General features: G+C 32.4%; 1 protein-coding gene across 1 annotated transcript in view; it reads left to right on the top strand.

The window, feature by feature from the left end:
- LOC130447339 (protein O-mannosyl-transferase TMTC1-like) overlaps positions 1–23234 on the top strand; it is a 315042-nt gene that overhangs the window by 187625 nt on the left and 104183 nt on the right. The window contains exon 4 of the mRNA XM_056784106.1: positions 16083–16260. Within this exon, the coding sequence (XP_056640084.1) occupies positions 16083–16260 (178 nt within the window). The remainder of the gene's footprint in view (positions 1–16082; positions 16261–23234) is intronic.

The following is a 23234-nucleotide window of genomic DNA, read 5'->3' as shown; positions in this document are numbered from 1 at the left end:
TAATAATTCTGCCTTTTAGCGGTGGCAAGCCTTAACAAAAACCTTATTCCAAACAAAAATATTAAAGAGAACTTGCAATCTACCACATTATCACATAGAGTTTTTTCCTGTAAAAAGAGCGGCCGCGAAAGCGAATCTTCTACTGTAATTAACAAAACTGTTACCAACATCACAAAAACAATTTCCTTCTGCTCAAATTGGTAATACTGTACGACGTCGACCGCAATCGTACATATAACCAAACTTCTATAAACTTGCAGATGAAAATGGTACCTTCAAGTAATTTTACACACGTAATCAATTCGTAATTTGTAACGAAAAGTTACTTTCAATAGATGAGACTATTTTCAAGAAATTTCGCTGAGAGAAGCAGCTAATTCGAGAAGCGGTGGGCAAGGCTATATACGCTGCCATTGCAAAAGGAAGTGTTCTACAAATAAATGAAGTTGTAAGAGCAGGGCTTCTTGTACAATTCAAAGTATCATAATAGCTGTTGCAATAAATAAGATTTGAATCATTTTATTTTCTCATTTAAAACGTACTGTAAAAATAAGTTTTCATCTTCAATTATTTTCCCCTCTCTTTATCTTTATTGCGACAAAATTAGAGAAAAAAATATAAAAATTTACTATGTTCAACATTCACCATTATGACGTACATGGTGATTATTATCTATTAAAATATATAACAATATATTTTTTATGCGAATTTAGGTTTATATATCATCAGACACCGAGATTTCCAGGACCAAAACACTCTAGAATATTTAGATGAACATCATTTCGATTTGGTTCTTTTAGATTAATGATAACACTCGTATACATTTCGGAACATTCCCGATCAATCCAAAAATTCTTAAAACTTTCTAGAACATTTTAAATCGCTTATAGTGAATTGCTCTCATTTTAGAATTATCTAGATTATTCTCGAAATTTCCTTGAACCGTTTCGAATATTTAAAATCGATCACAATACATTGGACTTATTTTGGAGCTTTCCAGATCATTCGGGAAATTTCTAGAATTTTTAGAATATTATAAATCAATTACAATGGTCTGCACTCATTTTAGAACTTTCCATATCGTTCCAGATATTCTAAGTACTTTATAGAACACTCTAGTTCGATCATAATAAATTGAATTCATTGTGAAACTTCTCAGATTATTCGGGAAAACTCTAGAACGTTCTCAAACATTCTAAATCGATTATAATCAATTGCACTCATTTTGGAACTTTCCGGATCATTTGAGAATTTTTTAGAACTTTCTAGAACATTGTAAATCGATTATAAATGTAAAACACATTTTAGATCTTTCCAGACAATTCTGGAAAAACCTGTTTTCACATTTTCACCACCCATAAACAGACACGGTGGGTGGAGCGCGACCAAACTCCCTTACTATGATTTGGAGACTAAGGGGTATCCGCCACCCTAACGGGAAATTTATTGGGGTTGGTGACGACGGGAAAAATCGTGTCTTTACTTACTTACAAAGCATTTTTTCATATATATGATTACATAATTCACAAAACAAAGATGTCTCCATCAACGTACAATTCTTCCAAAATTAAAAATTTTTTGTGCTCATTAGTAGAAATGTACTTGACCACTCCAATGTTATGAAATAAGTGTCCTTTTTTTGCTTCTTTTTGTGCATGGAAATAAGGAAAATTAACTCCAGTCCAGGTAGGTCTGGCTTGTTATATGCGTAAAGTAATTTTCTTTGTGTGCAGCTTGATTTTCATCTTGATGGAACCAGTCTACTACAAATTCATTTTTTTTGACGGATACTGATGCGCAATCTTAAGTGATTTCAAATTTGTTCAGTATTTTTGTCGATTCAGACAGTTAATTGGGATCCACACCGTGGTTTGCCGTTAATCCACATATCATGGAAACCACGAGTGGTTTCTTTGACTTTTCTCATGTTTAAAATCTGTTTTCAACATTGAACATTCCCTTCCTCATGATCCAATCACTGTTATCAGATGATATCATGTGATTCTACAGGGTGTATCGGAACAAGTCAAAGACATACGGTATGGACCAAAAAAATGTTAATACTTCTGCACTGTTGAACGTTTTCTATTTAAAATTATAGGTATCACAAATTTCAATTTGGATTGATTCTCATTTCAAATTTTCTCACTGATAATTCTATATTTACACAGTTTATGGAATATTTCTAATATATATGTATATTTATGAGAAAAAATGGAGATATTCACAAGACAGTTTCAAAGAGAGAGACAATACTTGTAATGGTTAGAGTTAAAAACTTTTTCTAATACATTGTGAAATATTGGAAATGATTTCATCATTTTAGCTGTTTAGTATGTCATTCTGCAGACCTATACATTCTTCGATTTCATTATAAGAAATCTTTCCTGACTCAACAATTAAAAAACTAAATGTTTGAATATCTTACATCTAAACCAGAAGCAGAAAGAGACTTTTCATACTTGAACGAGTAAATGATATATTTTCAAACAGGTTCTGAAATTTGTGAAGACCAATTATTCCTGCTTGAAATTTATTAGAAATCTATGTTCGTTCCTTGATTGAAAATACTATTTCTGTAAATATTTCACTTGAAAGTTTTTGCGTTTAGGTTAATAGATGAAGTGTTTCCATTGGAAAAGACTGTCGACGTCTCGACGATATCTCTCAAAACATATCTAATAAGGATAAATTCAGAGCCCAAACCTCTTCAATGTCAGTTCTCACTAACTTTTATATCATTTCCAATCAAAACATAAAACCAAAATTGAAATTTTTATTATTTATCGAAGCGAATGAGAAATTCCAGATATTCATCATTCATTTTCGAAAAGAAAATATTGGAAGGAAAGAGAAGTCATCTATTTCGTTTTTGATAATGACTTGAATGTGAATTTGATCCCTTGTGATACCAACATCTTATTCGCTTTGATTGTAGGACTCTTATTCACGATTTTAAAAGACTCGGGCCCATAGGACACCGAAATGTAATTCGCCTCCTGGAAGTCAATTATCTGAATCTCTTTCTGCGAATTCCATTTCATGAAATCCCTGTAAAGCACTTTGAAGCAGGTCAGGGCTGAGTATAAGTATAGTCAATATGTATCCCAATAATTTGATTCTGGTACATTTTGGTTGAATTCTTTAATCAATGAAGCACAGGTTGGCAATTTTTTGTTGATTTTAGCATGTATTTCTAATATATGATATTTATTGATGTATAATTTCCTATTTTTTTAAATAAAAATTATAATCACAGTTAAAATATCATCACTGCAATGGATAAATAACCAAAGGAACTGTTTGAGCGAAATTTTGTAGGTGGCGGGATGCAAATGAATAAAAACACAATGTACGTTTTAAATTTATTATAGATCAAAACTGACAAATAATTCATGTGCCCATTTTCTTTGTCCATTCCTCATATGATTTTTCATTTTAATTTTGAATTTTTAAGTGTTTTTTCTCTTCTATTTTAGGCAAGTTGTTATAGTTACCAAGTAACTATTTGTCTCTTATTTTTGTTCGTGATTGGTGACACATACTTTTATTTATTTATTTGTGATGTATCTCTGTTTATATTGACGCACAAATAATACATTCGTCAGATATCTAATACTTGAGCTTCGATGGAAAAACTCATAAAATATGCACCTACTTTTTATTAAGTAGTCCACATGAGTTTGCTGGTCTTCATCATCCCAGCTGCAGCTAGGCAACCATTGATGCAAACACAGGATTAAGTCCTAACGTACGATGAAGAAGAAAATGAATATGATGCAATATTTTCAATTCTAATTTTCAAATTTACTAGTATGTGTCAGCAACAATATTAGCATCAGCGAAACTAACAATTCGAGCTATTTTGTCCAATTAAAATATATTATTTATACAAATAGTGAACGACAGAGGACCTAACACCCTTACTTAAAACACTCCAGATGTTATTTTCTTTCTTTTTCTATTTTGTTTTTTATTTTTTCCCATTTTGTCGGTTTTCCAGATATCTTATGAAACAGATATTTACTAGACCTGTTACTCTCATGTCCTCTAAGGTTTATGTAGAATGGAATAGTGAACGTTGTCGAATAAATTTACAAAATTAGGGAATATCTCCATGACTTGTTCACTTTCATCACCGTAATTCATATTTACTTGTCTCATGGTTTCTGAATCCAAATTTTGAGATCGTAAATAAATTATCTTCCCACAATTTGTTCATTGTAGCATTCAGAAGCTTTTGCAATAGTTTAGCCAAGCTTGTTATCAATAATTTTAGTTATAATTTGTAGCTCCAGCTCTGAAAATTTGTATTCCACTATTTTTGGAAATTATTCTGTTTCAATTGAATTATTTACTATTGCACTAAATGGAAGACTTCTATATAAATGTCAACGTTTTAGCACTATATTTGCATACCCAGGAGCTTCTTTTGGGTTTGATTTGACATAACTACCAGTTGCTGGGAACAAATATAATGAGTAGTAACTCACAACCTGATCTCCACAATTTTGTGGTCGATCGAACATCAACAAACAATTCAATGAATATACGAGGTTTGACTCAAAACATTTCGACCTCACACTGACGATGACGAACTGGAAAATATATTTGAGTATCTTTAAGAAGTTACCGCTGGAATTTCAGCCATGTTAGATGCTTAGCATCTGATTGAGAATCTTATACGTAGGTAGATGTCAATGTGAACTAAAAATAGGAGGAATTTCGTATTAAGCTGACATCAAATATTTTTTTAGAAGGCGATAGGCCTACATAAATGGAAAAGGATCTCGGTCATCTTATATATAAATGTCCTTAACGTTATCTGTAGTGTAATACCTCCAGAATACATAAAAGAGGTTGAAAAGGCTGCCGTTGTTTTTTCCATCTCAAAATATATCAAACTCCTGTGCTCCTCAATTAAGCTGTTTCCCAGCCATTTTCTGCAAATAACTGTTGCTTAATATAACGTTACAAGTATAATCAGGCACTTGATTAATGCAATTTTGCAAATTGTACGGAAATTTACAGATTGTATAAAACTTAAGCACTATTCACCATTTATAAATAGTAATACATGCATTATAATCTTCAAAATTCACGACATTTAGATATAATGAAAGGCACAAGGTTACAAGAATTATATTCCCACTTACCGATGTAAAATTAAATGAAGAGTCGAATTAGTACTCGAAGAAGTGATCTTAACACTAAACACAGTAAACAAAGCTTACGTCAAATTTAACCTCTAGTATGGTCAGTTATTCATGATCGATCTCATGTTGTTATGTTTGATATATATTGACAGAAGATAGTTAGTAGAAAACATGTGTCCGATAAATCGTAGATCGAGTCCCGGATGGGACTTCACAGATTTTCAAGTTGAATCATACTTAATGACTGAATAAATCTAAGAACATTCGAAAATTCTGAATTGAACACTAATCTAATCCTGAACTTAAAATCTGAACTAATATACTACAAAACAGTCATTTCATAAATTTCTTTTGACCTGTATTTGACCTCTCATTAACACGATAACGATTCGGCTAAATTATACGATGAGGCTCTCTGTCATATACTGCAGTAGCGCAGAATTACGAGGGTATATTTACACGATCAAACAATAAATCGTACACGGCTTGATAATCGATTCTGTCGCCAGTGACATTTGATTTTGTCAATGAAACCGATAACATGAGTCGTCAATTTAACTGAATCTGTCGCTACAGACATTGTATTTGCATGCGAAGCTTTAAGACAATATCTTAACTTTGTGCGGATAACGTTGCGCTTTTCATATTTTTCTTCTATTTATTTAAATATTGAATCGTTTCCAATCATTTTCAACTCTTCTCAGTAACTCGTCATTACTTTTAACCATCCGGTTGAAATCCGACGCACACCCAATTCATATATTTGACGATGAGAATGAAACCAAATAGTTTTGTATTTATTTCTGTGAATATTAACGTGTTCATGTTCATTTTGCAAAACAAAAAACAGTATGCAGAATAAATTAAACTCAAATCAGACATTGCAAATAAGTTTACATCGATTTTTTGCTATCAACATATAACATACAACAGGTTTTTTTGTAGCTGTTAAAATGACCATTTCGGTTAATCAGCCGCATCCTGTGGATTGGTTTTCATGGAAAAACTTCAACTCAATTGTTATATTAGTAGACCGTAACTGTGAGTGTTGTTTTAATGGTAATAAACCAGACCACCGGGCCATACCAGGAAATGAGGAAGCAGACAGTCTTGCCAAAACAAGGACAACGACTCCATACCTTGGACCAAAGCCGTACTGTGGCCTAACGATATGCCACATCAATAACGGACTAAACAATCAGGTGGAATTTTACTAGGGAAACACTTGAGGCCAATATGAAAAATTTCTCGTGATGACTCTTAAGACTATGGGCATGGCAGAAGACGACAACTGCAGATTCTATGAGCAAGCCATGGAAAAAGCAGAGCATCTAATCTGCGAATTTCCTGCCCATTTCGCTAAAAGGCTTAAGTAACTAACTCAAAAAATAACCTCATTTAGAGAAGTCTATATTTTTGGAAGCAGAAGAATAAGATGTTGAGTCTTCTGTTTCTGCAAAGTGTCTATCAGCCAAAACCACTTCCCTAAAAAATCTACGTAATCTACAACCTAATCAATGGTGTTTATTACTCAATCTCAGCTATCATGTATATTTCAATTGTGTTGAAACGTTCCTCTACTCTAGCACTTGATTCATATTCCCCAAAAGAAGTTACATGACACTGAATCTGGTTAGTGTAGCGGATAAGTTCAGACGAAATTACTTCAAGAGAATACAAGTGGCTTGTTACATGGTGCGTTGTCATGATAAAAGAGCTTATGGTTCATTTCAGGTGTAATCTTTGCATATATATTTCAGTAGCTGAAATCAGAAAGTTTTTTATTTCACAAAGTATGATCCAATGATTATCATGCTATTTTGTCAATTGGAAAACGTATCCTATGTTTTGTTTTGTTCCCTATATGGAATATGTAAAGCTCCTGTGTGGAAGGCACGGACCCTAGAATATCAGAACGAAAAGGGATTGAGTTATACCTCATTTCAAATATCGTTTAATAAAATTTTAAAAAATAGCAAATATTGACGCAGTTTGTATGAAATGGAAAAGTATAGTTGAATAAATTTTACTAATGTGAAATACGAATTCGTCAAAGAAAATTTTTGAGGAAAATTGTTACAGAGAGTTCGATTTTTCTTGGAACAATGACAGGTTCATAATTGAAAAACGGAATATTTTACACAACATTGATGTTACTGACGAAAAGATCAAACAGTGAAATATCCAGAGAAATTGAGAGTTTGGACTGATATTTTTGAGAATAATATCACTGTAAATTTATAAATTGTGGAAAATCCAATTGGTTAGCTCAACTGTAATTAAATTATAAAAATTGCGATCTTAACAAATATTGGTACTAGTTTCCAAAATCGCATAACTGTGGTTGGTAATATGATCTATTTTACTTCCAACATTGAAATCGCCATATTTCTCTCTGCCATTTAGACAGAAACCATATGGTTATTCTCCGGTTTTAGGTCGTTTTCACATTTCATTTCATTTCAATTAAGAAAACTACTTTTCTCTTACATAGCAAAATATTCATTGTTATAGTTTCTCTACTCTCTTAAATTTTAAACTTATGAAACTACAGCAATGTACTTCAATTGAATTATTGAAAGAATTGGCAGGAAAATCGTTATTTGCAGTAAATAAAATATCATTTTGAAAGTTTTAGTAGTAGAACGTCGTTTCAATGGATAATAATGTCAACTAAATTGTTTCTGTGGATGAAAACCCTCATTATATTCATAATGTTACTTTTTATATTTTTCTCATAATTCCATCCCTCAAGTAAGAATATTGATTGATATTGATATTTTTGTTCGGTGTAAGTATAACTATTAGATTTCATATTAGGACAGTTAATATTTTTCTCTGATTTCCGCCACAGTTTTTCAAACTGTGTGATAATATGTCTACCATAGTTGATGAGATTCCAATTTGTGTTCATCGTTTTCCCAGAAACGAAATCAATCTTGCATCTCATCAAAGTGATAACAACCGATGTACGAGATTTTAACTTCTAATTTGTAACATTTTGATCCATTATCCTTGTGAAAGACCTTAGTCTCATCTAGAATTAGGAAAAGACACACAATATCTTTTAACAACGAGTTGTTAAAGCCTTTAGACTCAGATTTAATCGCTAAACAAGCAGAGTATAATTCACTCGCCAAAGTCTTCAAAGATGTAAAGTTCAGTAACGGGCACTGTCAATATGACCAAGAAATTTGATCTAATTTGAAGATCATATTTATGTATGCCCATGATAGAATGTAGAGCTTGTATATCTGGACCACTACAGGTTACGCTGATGTCATTGGAGAATAACGTGAATTACCAAAAAGAGGAGTGGACCTGAAACTGAGTCCTGAGGTACACCGTTGCCAAGTGGTAAATTATTCTAAAATTTCTAATTGACTCGTACCAGATGTTTTCTACATGTGATATACAAGTAGAAAGTAGAAAGAAAGGTAAATTTTGAAGTTCCGACTTTTCCAAATTTCAAAAGACTTAGAGAAAAGTCGAAACGTCAACATTTCGTAATTTATCTTTCTTTTAAAAACTACGATAAAAAACGAATTTCAAATCAGAAGAGACCTAAAATCAAGAACATGGTCGGATTTAATCCCTGGATTGCATTTTTGAACCCGGATAATAAAAAAGACCTTCACATATTTCAGAAACACCGATACATTGGATGTAAAATTTTTTTTACGATTTGGATATTTCATCAATTTTCTGGGGATTTTTCGCCACTCTAGATACTCTACATAGGGGTTATAACGATTTTTCACTTAACCCGGAAAAAGTTGTTGAGATTCACCTTTGTGTCTGGTTGAGAGCGGTGGAATTCTATTATTCAGAGAACATCATTTCATGTATGCGGAAAGAATCCAGAATATAAAAAACAAACAATATTCCCATACACTACACAGAAGATCGATATTTTTTGGGACTTTGAATGATTAACTTTCCTACAAACGTGAAATACTCCTGAGAGTTTGATCTATAACATGAACGGCCTACGCGTCAAGTTTTCCAGGTATTGTAAAGCAGATTCGCGGAAATAAAAATAACCTTTTGATTGAAACAGAAGAGAAGGAATAGATAAACGAAGACGATATAATCATTGAAGTTATTATCAACGAACATCAAAGCTCCTTGATAAGGTTTAAAAACAGATCTGTACCGAATGCATATAGGAACCATCAATTTCAAGAAATAGAAGAGAAGGAATTGGTAGACGAAGTGTTTAAAACAAGAAAAACGCAAAACAACGTCGCCATTTCATTATTTCTAGTGATGTGACAGAATTTTCGAAATCTAAGTATGATTTCTAAATTTTCTTATACCAAATTCTGGGCTTGAGAAATGTGCATTGTTTCTTTGGATTTATCTTTATCATTCTCACTATATGTTCTCTTTTCAAAATTATTGCTGCTCCTACTTGCTAATTTCTTTTTTTTTTTAATTATTTTCATTGTTATTGGAACTAACCTTTATTCAGGTGGTCTACTTTTTGACAACAATTCATTTTAGCTGCTCACTGTTTTGAAATAGATGTAGTCGGGGAGCTGGCTACATAAAACAGCATCGATAAGGTACATGACGTTTGAGCTTGGAAACGGGGAGCCCGTAATTAGTACATCACCGAACGGCATTTATGGCACTCTGTACAGGTCGGATATGAAAATTCCAGCCGGTTTTCCAGGGCGAAAAATAGGGCTGGAAAATCTCATACGGTACACGAGTAAAAACTCTAAAATCGTCGGGTCCGAACCTCAAATAAAAACACTGAAACAACGCCAGAAGTTTTGAAGGTCGGAAAAGCCAGAAGTGAAAATTCATCCGAAAAATCTTGTGGAACGTGAGGTCAGGCTCTCAACTAAGCGAAGCATTATCTTACCCCAACGATCTTCAACGTTTCTTGGGGCACCCTTAGCCGATAAACATTACTGAAGGACTTTTCGCAAAGATACAACTTTTTCCAGACATTTAAAAAAATTCATGAAACTCGGTTAGTTTCAATGAAGCCGACAAAAATAATTTTCATTCGAGCAGAAAGCGAAAAGTTCATTTGACAAGTTGATTTTCCTTATTTTTTTGGAGGTTTTCCGACTGATAAATGCAAAGCTTGAGAACCAATTGCGCCATCTATCAATGGTAGATTAGAGTAAGTAATACTAGAGAACTATATCGATTCGATTTAAAAGGACAATAGTAATATGTGCAACGATTTCGTTCTGGAAACTCGAACTGGGAAACTTTTCGCTGCGGATAGATGAACGTGATATTTTTGAATAAAAAATTACCTTCTCTTGTCTGCATCTTGAAAGGACGATGAAAAATCTCAAGAAATGCCTAACAAATCACTAATACTGAGAGAAATTAGCAATAAATAGCAGGTGTATAAAGAAATTTGAACACCGGTTTTCAAGTGCTATTCTATGTCGTTTTGTTTGTCATACGAGTGCTGTTTGAGTTGTTTACAAATACTTGAAACATTTAACTCTGTCAAAAAATTTAATTGAATCGCGAATTTTCATGTGACGATTTTCTATGACTTAGATAAAGATGAAACCAACAGCAGTGTGCCGATCAACTCGCTTCTTTTGGTGTCTCGAGTTACAGTTTTCCGCTTACTTTCTGAATTTAATCGTGGTCGCACTTCGGTACAAGATGAATTCAGTGAAGGTCGTCCAAATTCGGATTTTCTGCTTGAAAACATCGATGTTGTGCGGGAACTGATACTGCAAAATCGTAATGTGACATACCGTGACATACTTAAGCATTAATTCCACTCGCATTCATTCAATATAACTTGAACATTTGGGTGTCAAAAAGTTTTATTCGCATCGGATACTGCATAATTTGGCAATCGCTCAAAAAAGCTTATGTCGAGTGGTGTAAAGAAATACAGAGAAAAGTCGATGGCGATGCTTCAAAAGATCATAAGAGTCGACGAGCATTTAAACTAATCATTTGTCTTTCAAAACAAACCAAATCCAACAAAAGTTGTTTGCGGTCGTCTGTTTTATCGTAATGACTGGACATGTCGCCAACTTTTGTATTGATCTTAATGGAGAATGTTTTGAAAAACAATAATATCCAATTATAGATATTTGTTTTCATTTGTTTATCTCAAAATTTAAGTAGCAACCATCGTAGGTATAGTTGCAGCTAACATATGAAATTTTTTATTCACAATCTGATGGTAGTAGTCAACAAGCATTGAAAGTTTCTAACAAATAAAAAAAATTGTCATTAGACGCGACAAAAACTGGTTTTGAATGTTTCTCATTCATTTTATCAATTGAAATGACACTATCTCGTAAAGTGGCCGCTTATATGCGTAGAAAAGCACATTTTCCACACTTTCCAAGTTAATACAGTCAAATACGTTGATTTTCCTTAAACTAATATAATCAGAAAATAGAGACTCAGTAAAACGATCTCTAACATTCTAGCTGTCTATTGAAAGGTATGCTGAAGTCTCATTCTCCATTATACATTAATTCACGGAAAGCCACATTCATTATTCAGAGATAAACTCAATAAGCAGAAGAAGCTTGAGGGCTCTTGCCATTCTTTTATTAGATTCGCATCGCACCAATAGCGTTTCGCCAATCTCAACATGTACTAAAAAGGTACGTACGTTCAGCAATTTAATTTCAGGAGTTCTTAATTATTTTTGTGGAAGTTGAGAGAGAGTTCCTAAATCCATTACACGATGCTCATAAAATTCGCAGTCGATTCGAATACTGAAGGGTAATGTCGATAATGTCTGTGAGAAATTCTAAATTGCATTTGAAAACTTAGTTTTCCGACTTGTCTTCAAAGACGGGAAGGCATCGAATTGAAGAGGTGTTCCTACTACATTATATTGATAGGATGTAATTCAATTTCATTAATTTAAATAATTTGTTTTAGAATATACAGAAAAAGTTGTATATTGAAAATGAAAAGAGTTTAGTAATCGGTTTCAAGCCAATAATAATCAAGATTTTAATTTGTCATCATATGTTGATAAAAAAGTAAAAGATTCTGTGGGCGATTATTTTCCTATGAAAATTATTAATGCTAGAGTAGGTTTGATCCATAGAAATTATAGTTGAAATATATTATGAACTTATGTACTTGCTTTTCAAATTGCACCTAAAAGGAAAATACAAAGGAAAAAGTATTGCTTCATATGTTGAATTAATTTGAGTTTTCTCATTTCCAAACACAACAATGACAAAAAATATTGTATTCTCAAACAATTTCATGTCGAAGCTTTGATGGAATCATCCGTTTAATAATTTTTTAAAATGATTTGATCAATATTAAGCTGGATCTCTATACGTAGGTATTATTGTATGTATCTGATCTTTTCGAAAAATTAACTGTTAATAAATTGAGATGAAATAATCGAATTTTTAATTGAAGACTTCAAATATCATCTACTCATAGAAGTCGTTTATGGCGCGAAAATTTATTAGAAGGGGAAAACTGTAGCATCTGGAGATGCGGAAGGAAAAATATATTGCTGTCTGAAGCATATTCAGATATCAAAAACTCGAAATCACATCTGTGTGTGCATGCAGTGAAATTTGTACCTACTGGACAAAATCGCAATTTTAAGCTTGCACTGATGTGGTTACGGATTGTTCAATCAGGCGATAATAACATAAATGTTATAGATCACAAGTTTTTACTGTCGGGTCAATCATTTTTCCCAAACGACAGACAGTGTGCAGTTTTGGAAAGGCATTAAAGAGAAAGGATCAATTATACACTGCTCAAGACTATTAAAATGCAATTAAGCTTTGCCTAAAAAACAGCTTCACTTTGTATGAAATAGAAAGAGAGGACTGAACTAAATCCCTAGAAGAAGTAATATAAAATAAAAAAAATGTAAGAAATTGTGAACTGGCTTTAAATATGTTGAGAAAGTTGAAAAGGGATTTAATTTAGAACAATTTTTTATTTGCAAAAAGGTCGTCAAACCTTAGCAAGATTGACATGTTACCATTTTATGAAACTTATAACATAAGAAGAGAGAAATAATACAATATGATAAGTTTATTACTATATATACCCTCATCGTAGATACTTCAATATGCTAACTGTGAAACCATGTTTAAAATAGGTTTCTTTGAAACAACCTCACAAAGTAATTTATATTTTTAATGTACCTGAAGTAAACTCTCAAGTAACTTAGTTACTTCTGTAATTAAATGTCTTCATTTCAACCATTACTTTTTACATAAAAATCCATTAAGTTTATCTCGATAAAAATATTAATTTAAATTTTAATTCTTTCATTTTCTTAAATAAATCTAGTAATCATAATTTCATAACAAAATTAAAGAGGTGTATAGTGTAACAAACATTATTTAAATCAGAGGTGTCAAACTCAATTTTGTGGAGGGCCATATAATAAATTTTAAATTTGTAGGTGGGCCAGATTGAAAATATAAAAAAATGAACTGAATTATCATAACATTTTATTTATTAAACTATATAAGTATATAATATAAGGTTGTTAAAAATCATATCAAAGTTAATAAAGATGGTAGGTAATTATGTTGGGCTGACATTCTGACTTCTCTATTTTTGACAAGCTCATTGATGTTAGGTATCATATTTCTTGTAGTTATTTTAAGAACTGATTAGAGGTGCTCACTCGTAAGTCTTGTACGATGTTTGTTCTTATTTATTTTCATGATGGAAAACCTCTACTCACATAAATAGGTACCACCAACCATGCAGATAATTCGTTCTGTATGCTTTTTTAATTCCGGGTAATTATCCAAACTCTTGAAATATTGTGTATAAAATGTGAGAACAATTTTTCTATCAAATTTCAATATACTGTCCGATTGAAAATCTATCAACTCGGTCGCTTAAAATGTGTGGAAAAAATTGAAAAACTTCCTCTATAGTTTATCAAACTATGAGGAGGAAAATAATTCTTAATATGGATTGAATAATTGAATGACTAGCAAGAACATTAATATCGCTGTTAATGAGAGTGGAATGTCATAATTGTTTTTAAAAAGTTGTACGAAGCATTTCAAGTTTTCAGGGTAACATCGACCCAGACATTTTAATCAAGTATTCAAAATTGAGAATGTTTATACTTTTGAATACAGAATGAATACAGAAACATGTTCCCTAATTTTTTTGAAACTTCAATTCATTTTTCAACTTGATTGACTATCAAAACTTGGTTGTTTAAATTATGATTTATTTATCAAATCATATAAGATATAAGAAGAATTTTATATAATATCCAATAATGGTTGAAGAAGCGACTTGTTGATTTTTTTCCAGTTGAATCTAATCTCAAATAATACTCCTTTAGAATTTCAACTCAAAACACTTATTAGTTTGATAGATACGGTTTTTTGAATATTTATATGTTTCATATTGATATTTGTGCAGACGTATTTCCGATAATGATGTAGCTAGCACCTTGTTGATTTTTTTCCAGTTGAACCTTATCTCAATCAAGACTTCTCTAGAATTTCAACTCAGTACACTTATTAGTTTGATAGATATATTTTTTTGAATATTTGTATGTTTCTTATTGATATTTCTACATATGTTTTATAAAACCCAAAGTATCACTAAATCGTATAATTTTCAGCATTTCGGAAATTCCGTAGCTCTACATTTTCACAAAATACAATCTGGTTATTCCGGGTTATCACCCGGGTGCTTACCGATTCCATGCCATAGTATAATAAGTTGACGTTACTTTTAGTGATTTTATGGTTTCAATCACTTCTGTGACAAGCGCTTGTCACTGTTAAACTAAACCTTCCGTATCCAACTCTAAAAACGTAACCCTAAAGTGAATCATAATTTGAATTATGATACCGGCGGAATTGAAGAAATAGGAAAAAATTGTAATGAAAAATGTCTATCGTAATGAAGGTTACTCAATACCAAAACAAAATACTAATTCACCAAATTCGTAATTTGGTCAATATACGCTATTTCGAGATGAAAAAATATACGTAGAAAATAATTTCAGAGCTGAAACTTTACATTGCTCAGTATTTCCATACGTCGTCCTTTCTATGACTCCATCCTAGGGCCGGATTAAGATTTATAAGGCCCGGGGCTAAAATAATGACGGTGCCCCCTTAAGGAATTCGAAAACCCGGAAAAATTCACAAAATAATATCAATACGTTAGATTTGTGGTATCAACACATCAAAAAATACAGAATGATTTCCAAATGATGGGGCCCTCTTGGACCTGGGGCCCGAGGCTATAGCCCCCCCAAGCCCCTAGCTTAATCCGGCCCTGCTCCATCCATATTGACGCAACACTACAAAGAACAAATCGATTTTACCTCTTCAACAGCACAAAATAAACACAAATTGGTCCACACTCTATGCAAACTGCCGAACAGAACTCAGGGTTTAGAGCTTTTGAAACGACTTATTATGAATTTCAGACTAGGAATAATCGTACATTTTCTTTGAATCGTTTTACTGCCTGCTTCAAGATAAGTATTTCGTAAACTGCTATAGAAGTAATTGCTCAATATTAGCAGATTAAAAAAATTCAATGCCAGCCAAAGCTTTCCATCTTTCAAAAGTTGAATTATACTCAATTTACAAAGGATTTATGCAAATATTTGGAAAAAACATGTAATACTCAAGTGTGTGAAGTATGTATTTTCCTTATTTGAATTTCCTTAATTACATTATTAGATGTTATTAAATAGATACCTAATTCAAGAAAAACTTCTGATCTACTAAAATTCTCGGCTTTGTTCGTTATATTAAAAAAGATTATGAAAGAAAAAGCAACTTGATACGAATTTTTCATCGAATAAAAAGCGACTCTTTTAAATTTTCGAACGAAAAAATAAAAAGAGGCAATGAACGATATTGATCAACTCTTTCAACTTTAAACTTCTAAAGTAATTCAGAGTCTAACAATACCCTTTTATTCCAGAGCCAACTATTTGATCTTCGGCTTGAAGCCCGCATGGTTCCACTTGACGAACATATTGCTACATAGCGCAGCCTGTTCTCTATTCACCAGAGTATGTCTGTGCGTGGCTGGTCTACGGCCCCCATTTGCAGCTATAGCGGGTCTACTTTTTGCAACTCACCCTATTCACACGGAGGCGGTAAGTGCTTTATAGAGTTCCTTAATCGAATTGATGTGAATCGGGCTGTATAATGATCAGTTCTTGAATTGTAACTTGGAAGCTGGAATATTCGTTTAAGGACCACCGTCACCGCAACGTTAGTGGCTTTTCAGTGCGGTTTGTGATAATAAGTGAAAATCCGTTGATCCGATAAGTATACCGATAGAAGCTAAGGCGACTGCATCATCTCTTGTTTTTAAATTAGCAGTTATTTTTAAAGAAATTCAATTTCATTCATGAGATCGATTATGTTGAACAATTTAACAGTCGTTGCTAATTATTTTCATTCTCAAAATTTTCTTCAATATATAAGATGTACACTGCAGGACAAAAAAGAGATCACGTGAATTGAAGTAGGAAAATTAAATAAAACTCCAAAAAGAAACTGAGTTTTCAATTAAACTGTTAATCCATCCATTAAAAGACTTTTAATAATGAATATACTTGAAAAGCGCGAAGAGATTAAGCATCACTGAATAAAAGGTGTACTAATCATGTGGCTAAGTTCGGAATATATTTTTTAATGATAGTATGGTAAACCGATTTCGGGTTGCTAAACATTTTTAACACTCAATATAAGAATTGTTACGTTATAGAAAGTCCTTCAAGAAGTACAGACATGTTTATTTGGAAAACGTTTTTTTTTATTCAAAATCTTAATTGACTTGTTGCTACCATTTAGATGGAATAAATTTTAATTCTGGGATAACTACTCAACACATACTATGGCCTAAGATGCATTCTCAGCCTTTGGTAAGTGGGAGCTCTTATTAGAAGATGATGGATACTTCTGTGAGAATTATATTTTCCTTCAACTGACTTCATTTTATGGCCACGATCAAATGATGTTAAAGAGTAACATTCATGAGACTAAGGGTTTTTTCACTGTAATGATTCTAGATTGCTATGCTTGAGTTGACCCCATAGCTGTATACCATAACTCCAAATGGGTTTCAGTGTAATTTCGTATGGTAGCAGATTGTTGTTGATTGTAAGCTAGGATCTTCGACTTATTTCCCAGTACAGTTCACAGAGTTTAAAACTTGATTGTTTTCTTCTTATAGATATGTGTGTTCTACAGGTTAGCCAATGTTCCAGATGAATTTCAAGATATTTTGCTTTTTTTGCTGTAGATATTGCCTGTTGGGTGTTAGCTACATGGAGAGAATTATTTCAACCATTTCAATTCTACTTCTCAGCCATGAGACCACCAGTCCAAGCTTGTCTAGAATATTAGGATAGCCTAGCGGGGTCCTCATAATATGTCATCTGCTTATATTTCGGTAGTTACATTGTTGTGTATCGGTTGTGTGTATAAGATAAAAAATCAGACCAAGTCTACTCCCCTATTAAACTTCTGACATCATTGTATTCAGAGCTGGGATGTGCTCTTCATTTTGACTTGAAAGGGCTGTCTTGCAGATATTTTATTCGGAAAGTCTATCCCAATTTTATATAAATAGTCCGTTGGAGACTTTGTCGAATGCTTAAGTGATATCTGATAAGGCAGTCGAATATTATTCTTCATCTTCAAAGATTTACACACTTTTTTCAGGACACAATGGATTTGCTTCATGGAGACGGTTGTTTAGTATTTTAGAATAGGTTTCACTCCACTCATAAGTAATTTTTCTAGTAGTTCTAAGATAGCATTACAATGTTCTGATAATTCGGATCTAGAATAGAAACATCCAAAGAAACCTTCCCAAGAAATCGATACTAAAAAAAAGCCATAACATGATGTTAGTAAGTTATAAAAGAAATCACAAATTCAATGTATATTTTTCAAGACTTCAAGAATTGTTCTGAGTGCATGGCTGCTTGGTTAGTTGCTTTTCACTCTTTGCATTGTGTCCATTGACCTTCAGGAGTTTGGTGGAATAAGGAGAATTGAGTGTACTTCGAAATCAATCTATATAATCGAACAATAAAAGTCAAAGTTTACAGTGGATAGACACTTTCTATATATGACTGATCCACCTATGGGTGATTGAATCCATGGTCTGAACAGAGCTTTGGTTGATAACAGCTATCATTTCCCTCACTCACAGATCTGTACTAGCGTCCAGTGACTATTGTAATGTGTTTTCGGGCTAACCAATGATGGTTGACTATATTATTCGTATCAAAACTACTTTGAAATGAGCTATTTATTAAACAATAAAATAATTAGTTAAACTTGGCTCCAATAATCCGAAGACTATACACGACGAATGCCAGACCGCTTTTGAAGACTGAAATCCTATTGTACAAAAGGCTGTACATAATCATATGTATGCTCGTTAGAGTCACATCGAGTGGGTCCCTATTAGGATCGTGTACTATAAATCTTAATGAATACAATAATCCTTACGTTAGGTTGCCAAATATATGTGTCTTTACGGTCATATTGATATGAAACAATAATTTGGTAATCCGAAACGATACATCAATGGAGGGTGAAATAAGGAACACTTTGTATCACCCATCCAGATCCTATCAAGAGTTGCAACGTAAACGACGACAATGTCGGCACAGTTTGTTGAAATACAGGCTTGAAGCAATGATAATATCTTTTCGTATATTCTTATTCGAAAACGGTACTTAAAAAAAACCTCTCAATGACTTAGATCATTCCGTGCAGCAATTTTCGCATAATGCTGCGTTAATTTTATTTCCATATTATAATCTCTTATACTCAACTTTAAATAGCCTAATATAATCAATTTTAATGGATATATTAAGACTTCTTCGAACAGCAAATGCACTTCGCTCTCCTTTGATTGTCGCCTCTGTCCAGTCTCACTAGTGGTACAAACTTAACCTCTTCCTGAAATATATTTGAATGTATGAATTTTAAATACAATATATTTTCAATAGTTTTGGTGCAGTCGTTTCAATTTGAAAATTAATTTTGTATTTTTAGTTTAAAAACTTGACAAATTAAAGGGCCACGGTATACATTGAAGATACATGTGGTACTTTAGAGTAAACCCTCTACATGTTTATAGTATTTTGTGGTAAAATTTATTTAACCCCATTCAAGAGTAGCAGCCTTTACTCGCAAACTAGTGAATTAGAGTTGCAGCTCTCGAGGATGATGAGAAAAGTTTCACCTTTCTCTCAAGCAACGACCACTTAAAATATAATGATGATAAAAAAAAAGAAATAAATGTATTTAGAACATAACGACGCAACTTTTCATCTAAGAAAAAATGGAATAGTTAAAATAGATGGTTTGTAGAAGTGGCTAATTCTAGTTTTCTTTCAATTATTTTATTTAAAATTCCTGGTGTTTAGATTTTTGGTATAAAGCTAGTTCTTACCAATGTTATAACCAATTACAGTTACGAGAAAGAAGCATGGAATATTTAATTAGATAATATCCAAGTTCGATTGCAATTTGGGTCTATCAACACAAAACATATAAATTTATAAATTAACACACAAAACTAAAATTGAAACTGCATTAAAAGATTTTTTCATAACATAGTTTTATCAACAATCATAATGTTTATTAACATTCTTTGAGTTAATTTGCTCGCTAGTGGCGGAAAATCTGACTCCTATAATATCTTGATGAGTTTTACATCCAGAAATGTGACCTCTGACACCTCATACTAGGTCTATTGATCAATTTTTTTCCAGTCTTTCTGATTTGGGTAAGTTTCTATGATTTTATAATGTTTATGATGAGAAATGTTTTTTTAACTTAGCTATCGAATATCAATACCAACTCTTAGACCATTGTGCTTTTTTATAAGTTGGAAACATAATAAATCCAAACGAAAAAAAGGAAATAAGGTAGCAATTTCACGATTCTCTAAGAAGTTAAAACATTTTTGAAAAGTAGTTTTTATAATGACAGATTAATCAGTGCTTATTCACACCATTCGGTTTGAAACGTTTACAATTCCTGGCACTTCTGGCCTTTGCCATGACCATAAATAAATCGCAAGGCGAGTCGTTGAAAGTTTGCGTAATCAACTTGGAGTTTTCCATCATCTTTATTTATTTACGCACCACAAAACAAAACAAAAAATATAGTTTTTTAGAAAGCTTTCTATTGATTATTAGACTGTATAATAACTATGTGTGTCTGTTAATATCAAATTGAAACTTTAAAAATAGTAAGTATTTGAGGAAAACTCTCTTTTGTAAGTAAGCAATATCATGTGTAATTAATCGAAAATAATAATGAAACTCCATTCATACCAAACTTTTCTTTTGATAAAAGAGGATTCCTTTTGTTTGTTTTAAGTTTATTTTATACAAACGTTTAGGTCTTTCATTTATCGATTGAGGCAGTATGAAGTCTGGCGGGCCAACTAGTCTTTTATAAATTTCAAATCAGTAGTTAAGGTTTAGACATGGTCTTAAAAAATAACATTGTCGTGAACCACATGAATATAATAAGTAATCTTTGGTATGATTTGCTTTATTGGATTGATTGATGTTTCTTGATTAAACTGTATCTAATCCCTATCAACAGAAAAGTTATAATTCGATATCAAATAAACCTATAATATACTAGTATTGATTTAGAATTTTATCAAAAATAAACGACAGTGACAAACCCAGGAGAATTTGAAAAGAACACATAAAAAATAAAAAGTTAAGTCGTGCGCGTATCGGTGAAAGAATCGAGTAAGCCATCTGTGATAACGTCCACGAGGCACTTAACTCTATCTGAGCTAGAGGGAAAATAGAGATTAAGTAAATACAGAAAAAGTATTTTATGGAGAGGATAGTATAAATTGAGGGTAGAATTGAAACTAACATCAAATAAAATTAGAATTTAAAAAAAGAAAACTAAGGAATTAAGCAGGAAGAGAATGATTATATTGACTTAACCATGTTAAACTAAGATTAGAAAAAGGATTAGACGAATCAGATCATTTTACGCAGATAATATATAGCATAAATGAAATTTCATTGGATATGTTACGAACAAGTTCGCAAAATGGATCCGTAGGCTGACCCTGTCCAGCTACAATGAAAATTTCAAAATTTGGTGAAGGTGCATATGGCGGAGTTCGTGTCATGTTTGGGTGTAAACCACCCAAACCCACCAAGGAATACTATCTTGGAAGGGTTTCGTTGCATAGAATGATTTGTACCGGCTGGACAACTAAGAACGAGCGTCGGTCATATCTTGAAAAAATATAGCAAAAGTGGCTCCTACATACACTAGGAAATTATTTTCATGATTTTAGGTCCATCACTAGAGGGCCTATTTGAATATATAAAATTGAAAAAGAAAATTTTTCAGGAAGTCAACCAATTAAGTACCATGTAACAAATCTACCAATTGAAAGCTCAAATAACTGACTACGTAATTGAGATACTTCGTATTGCCTGTCGTATTATTCAAGTCATAATATGCCTTATCATCTATTGGTTTGAAGGAGATCTTTTATTCTGCGACTAATTTCCTGTATAGAAAGTGATGGACGAGATTTTTAACACCTAGAGCCCCACAACTCACAAGTTATCTTCGTTGTTGATTGTCAGATTTGTTACATGGTTTATTTAAGTTTTCTTATTGATATCAACATTAGCTTCACATCCAAACAACGCTAGCTGTATGAGAACAGGCCAATGTGAGAACTTTTTATCAAGAATAAATTTTCAATTTAAAGAAAACTTCAAACAAAAGTAAGATACCGACATGCCGTTTTCACTGCTGTAATTTTGTTTTACTTTACTTTTAAAAAGCCCACTTACAATTTTATGCTTCTATTTGAAATCACAATATCAAAAATATATGTAGCAACGGCCTTTAGAAATCACGTTGCTTATTAAATGGCTTAGAAATATATTTTATATTACTGAACAAAAGCTGTTTCGAACAACATATAAGAATCAGTTGAGCAAAACCGTCCTTTTTTGAATTAAGATTCCCACTCTCCCTCACTTTTTATTTGAAGAGAAAGACTAAAACTTGTGAAATGAAAATGCTAAAAATTTGCCTAACAATTCGATTTTCGTTTATAAAGTACCACTTAATTGGATGAATTTGAAAAAAATAGCTTTTTAATGCATATTTTCAAATACGCCCTTTAATGGTGGACCTAAAATTCTGAAGATAATTTACACGTGCGTTCTTTCACTTTTATTACAATGCGTTTTGACTTTCTTAAGTTGTTACATAATCCTTTCCTGTGATATGGCCGACGGCTGTTCTTAGTTGCCCACCCAGTGAGTGATTATCTTTATACTCAGCGATATTCGAACAAAATTACGTCTTATAATTAAAGAAGTTGATATTTCAACCGAACGTGTATAATCTATTGTACGTGGAAGGTTAGATATTATGAGAAACTATCTGCAAAGTGGGTATCCGGATTGCTTAATTCTTATAAAAAGCTCACGCTCATTGGGAAAAACTATTGATCAGATATCTCCATTTGTAATGAAAAGAATTTATTATATATTTTGTCAAAAATACGGCAGGAACAATGAAGTTTTTCCGAGAAACGTGCTGCCAAGATAGGCAAAGAAGTTTTCTTCGGTCACGTTCATAGTGATTTGGGATTCCAAGGTGTTATCTTTATTTATATGAATGGCTGATCTCATTAATGAACTTGAGAAGAGAGATCGAGGTTTTTGTAGAGAAAACTTTATTCAATTACTTTAGTTTGACAAAATTAAGAAGTCGTTGGAATATTTTTTGCAGTGTAAAATAACATTCTCATTGGAGTTAAACCACAATCGTACATTTAGCTTATAAATTCCATCATATTACATCTGACATTTCTTTAGAAAACTAAGCTAAAAATGAATCACATAATATATAGTATTAACTGATAAAAACTACGAATTGCCTCAAGACTGTAAGTAATGAATGGTTGGCAGATTTTCTCTGCTGGAGTGCAAATTACGACCTCGCCTTTTTCGAAACAACTGGAAACACTTCCGGTCTGCAGAATAGAACAATACAATAAGTAACTTCAGCATTTACTCCGAGATAA

This window comes from Diorhabda sublineata, chromosome 8 (genome assembly GCF_026230105.1).
Source record: "Diorhabda sublineata isolate icDioSubl1.1 chromosome 8, icDioSubl1.1, whole genome shotgun sequence".
Classification (NCBI taxonomy): Eukaryota; Metazoa; Arthropoda; class Insecta; order Coleoptera; family Chrysomelidae; genus Diorhabda; species Diorhabda sublineata.
The sequence above is the reverse complement of the archived record's forward strand: the minus strand, read 5'-3'. Positions and strand labels throughout refer to the sequence as shown.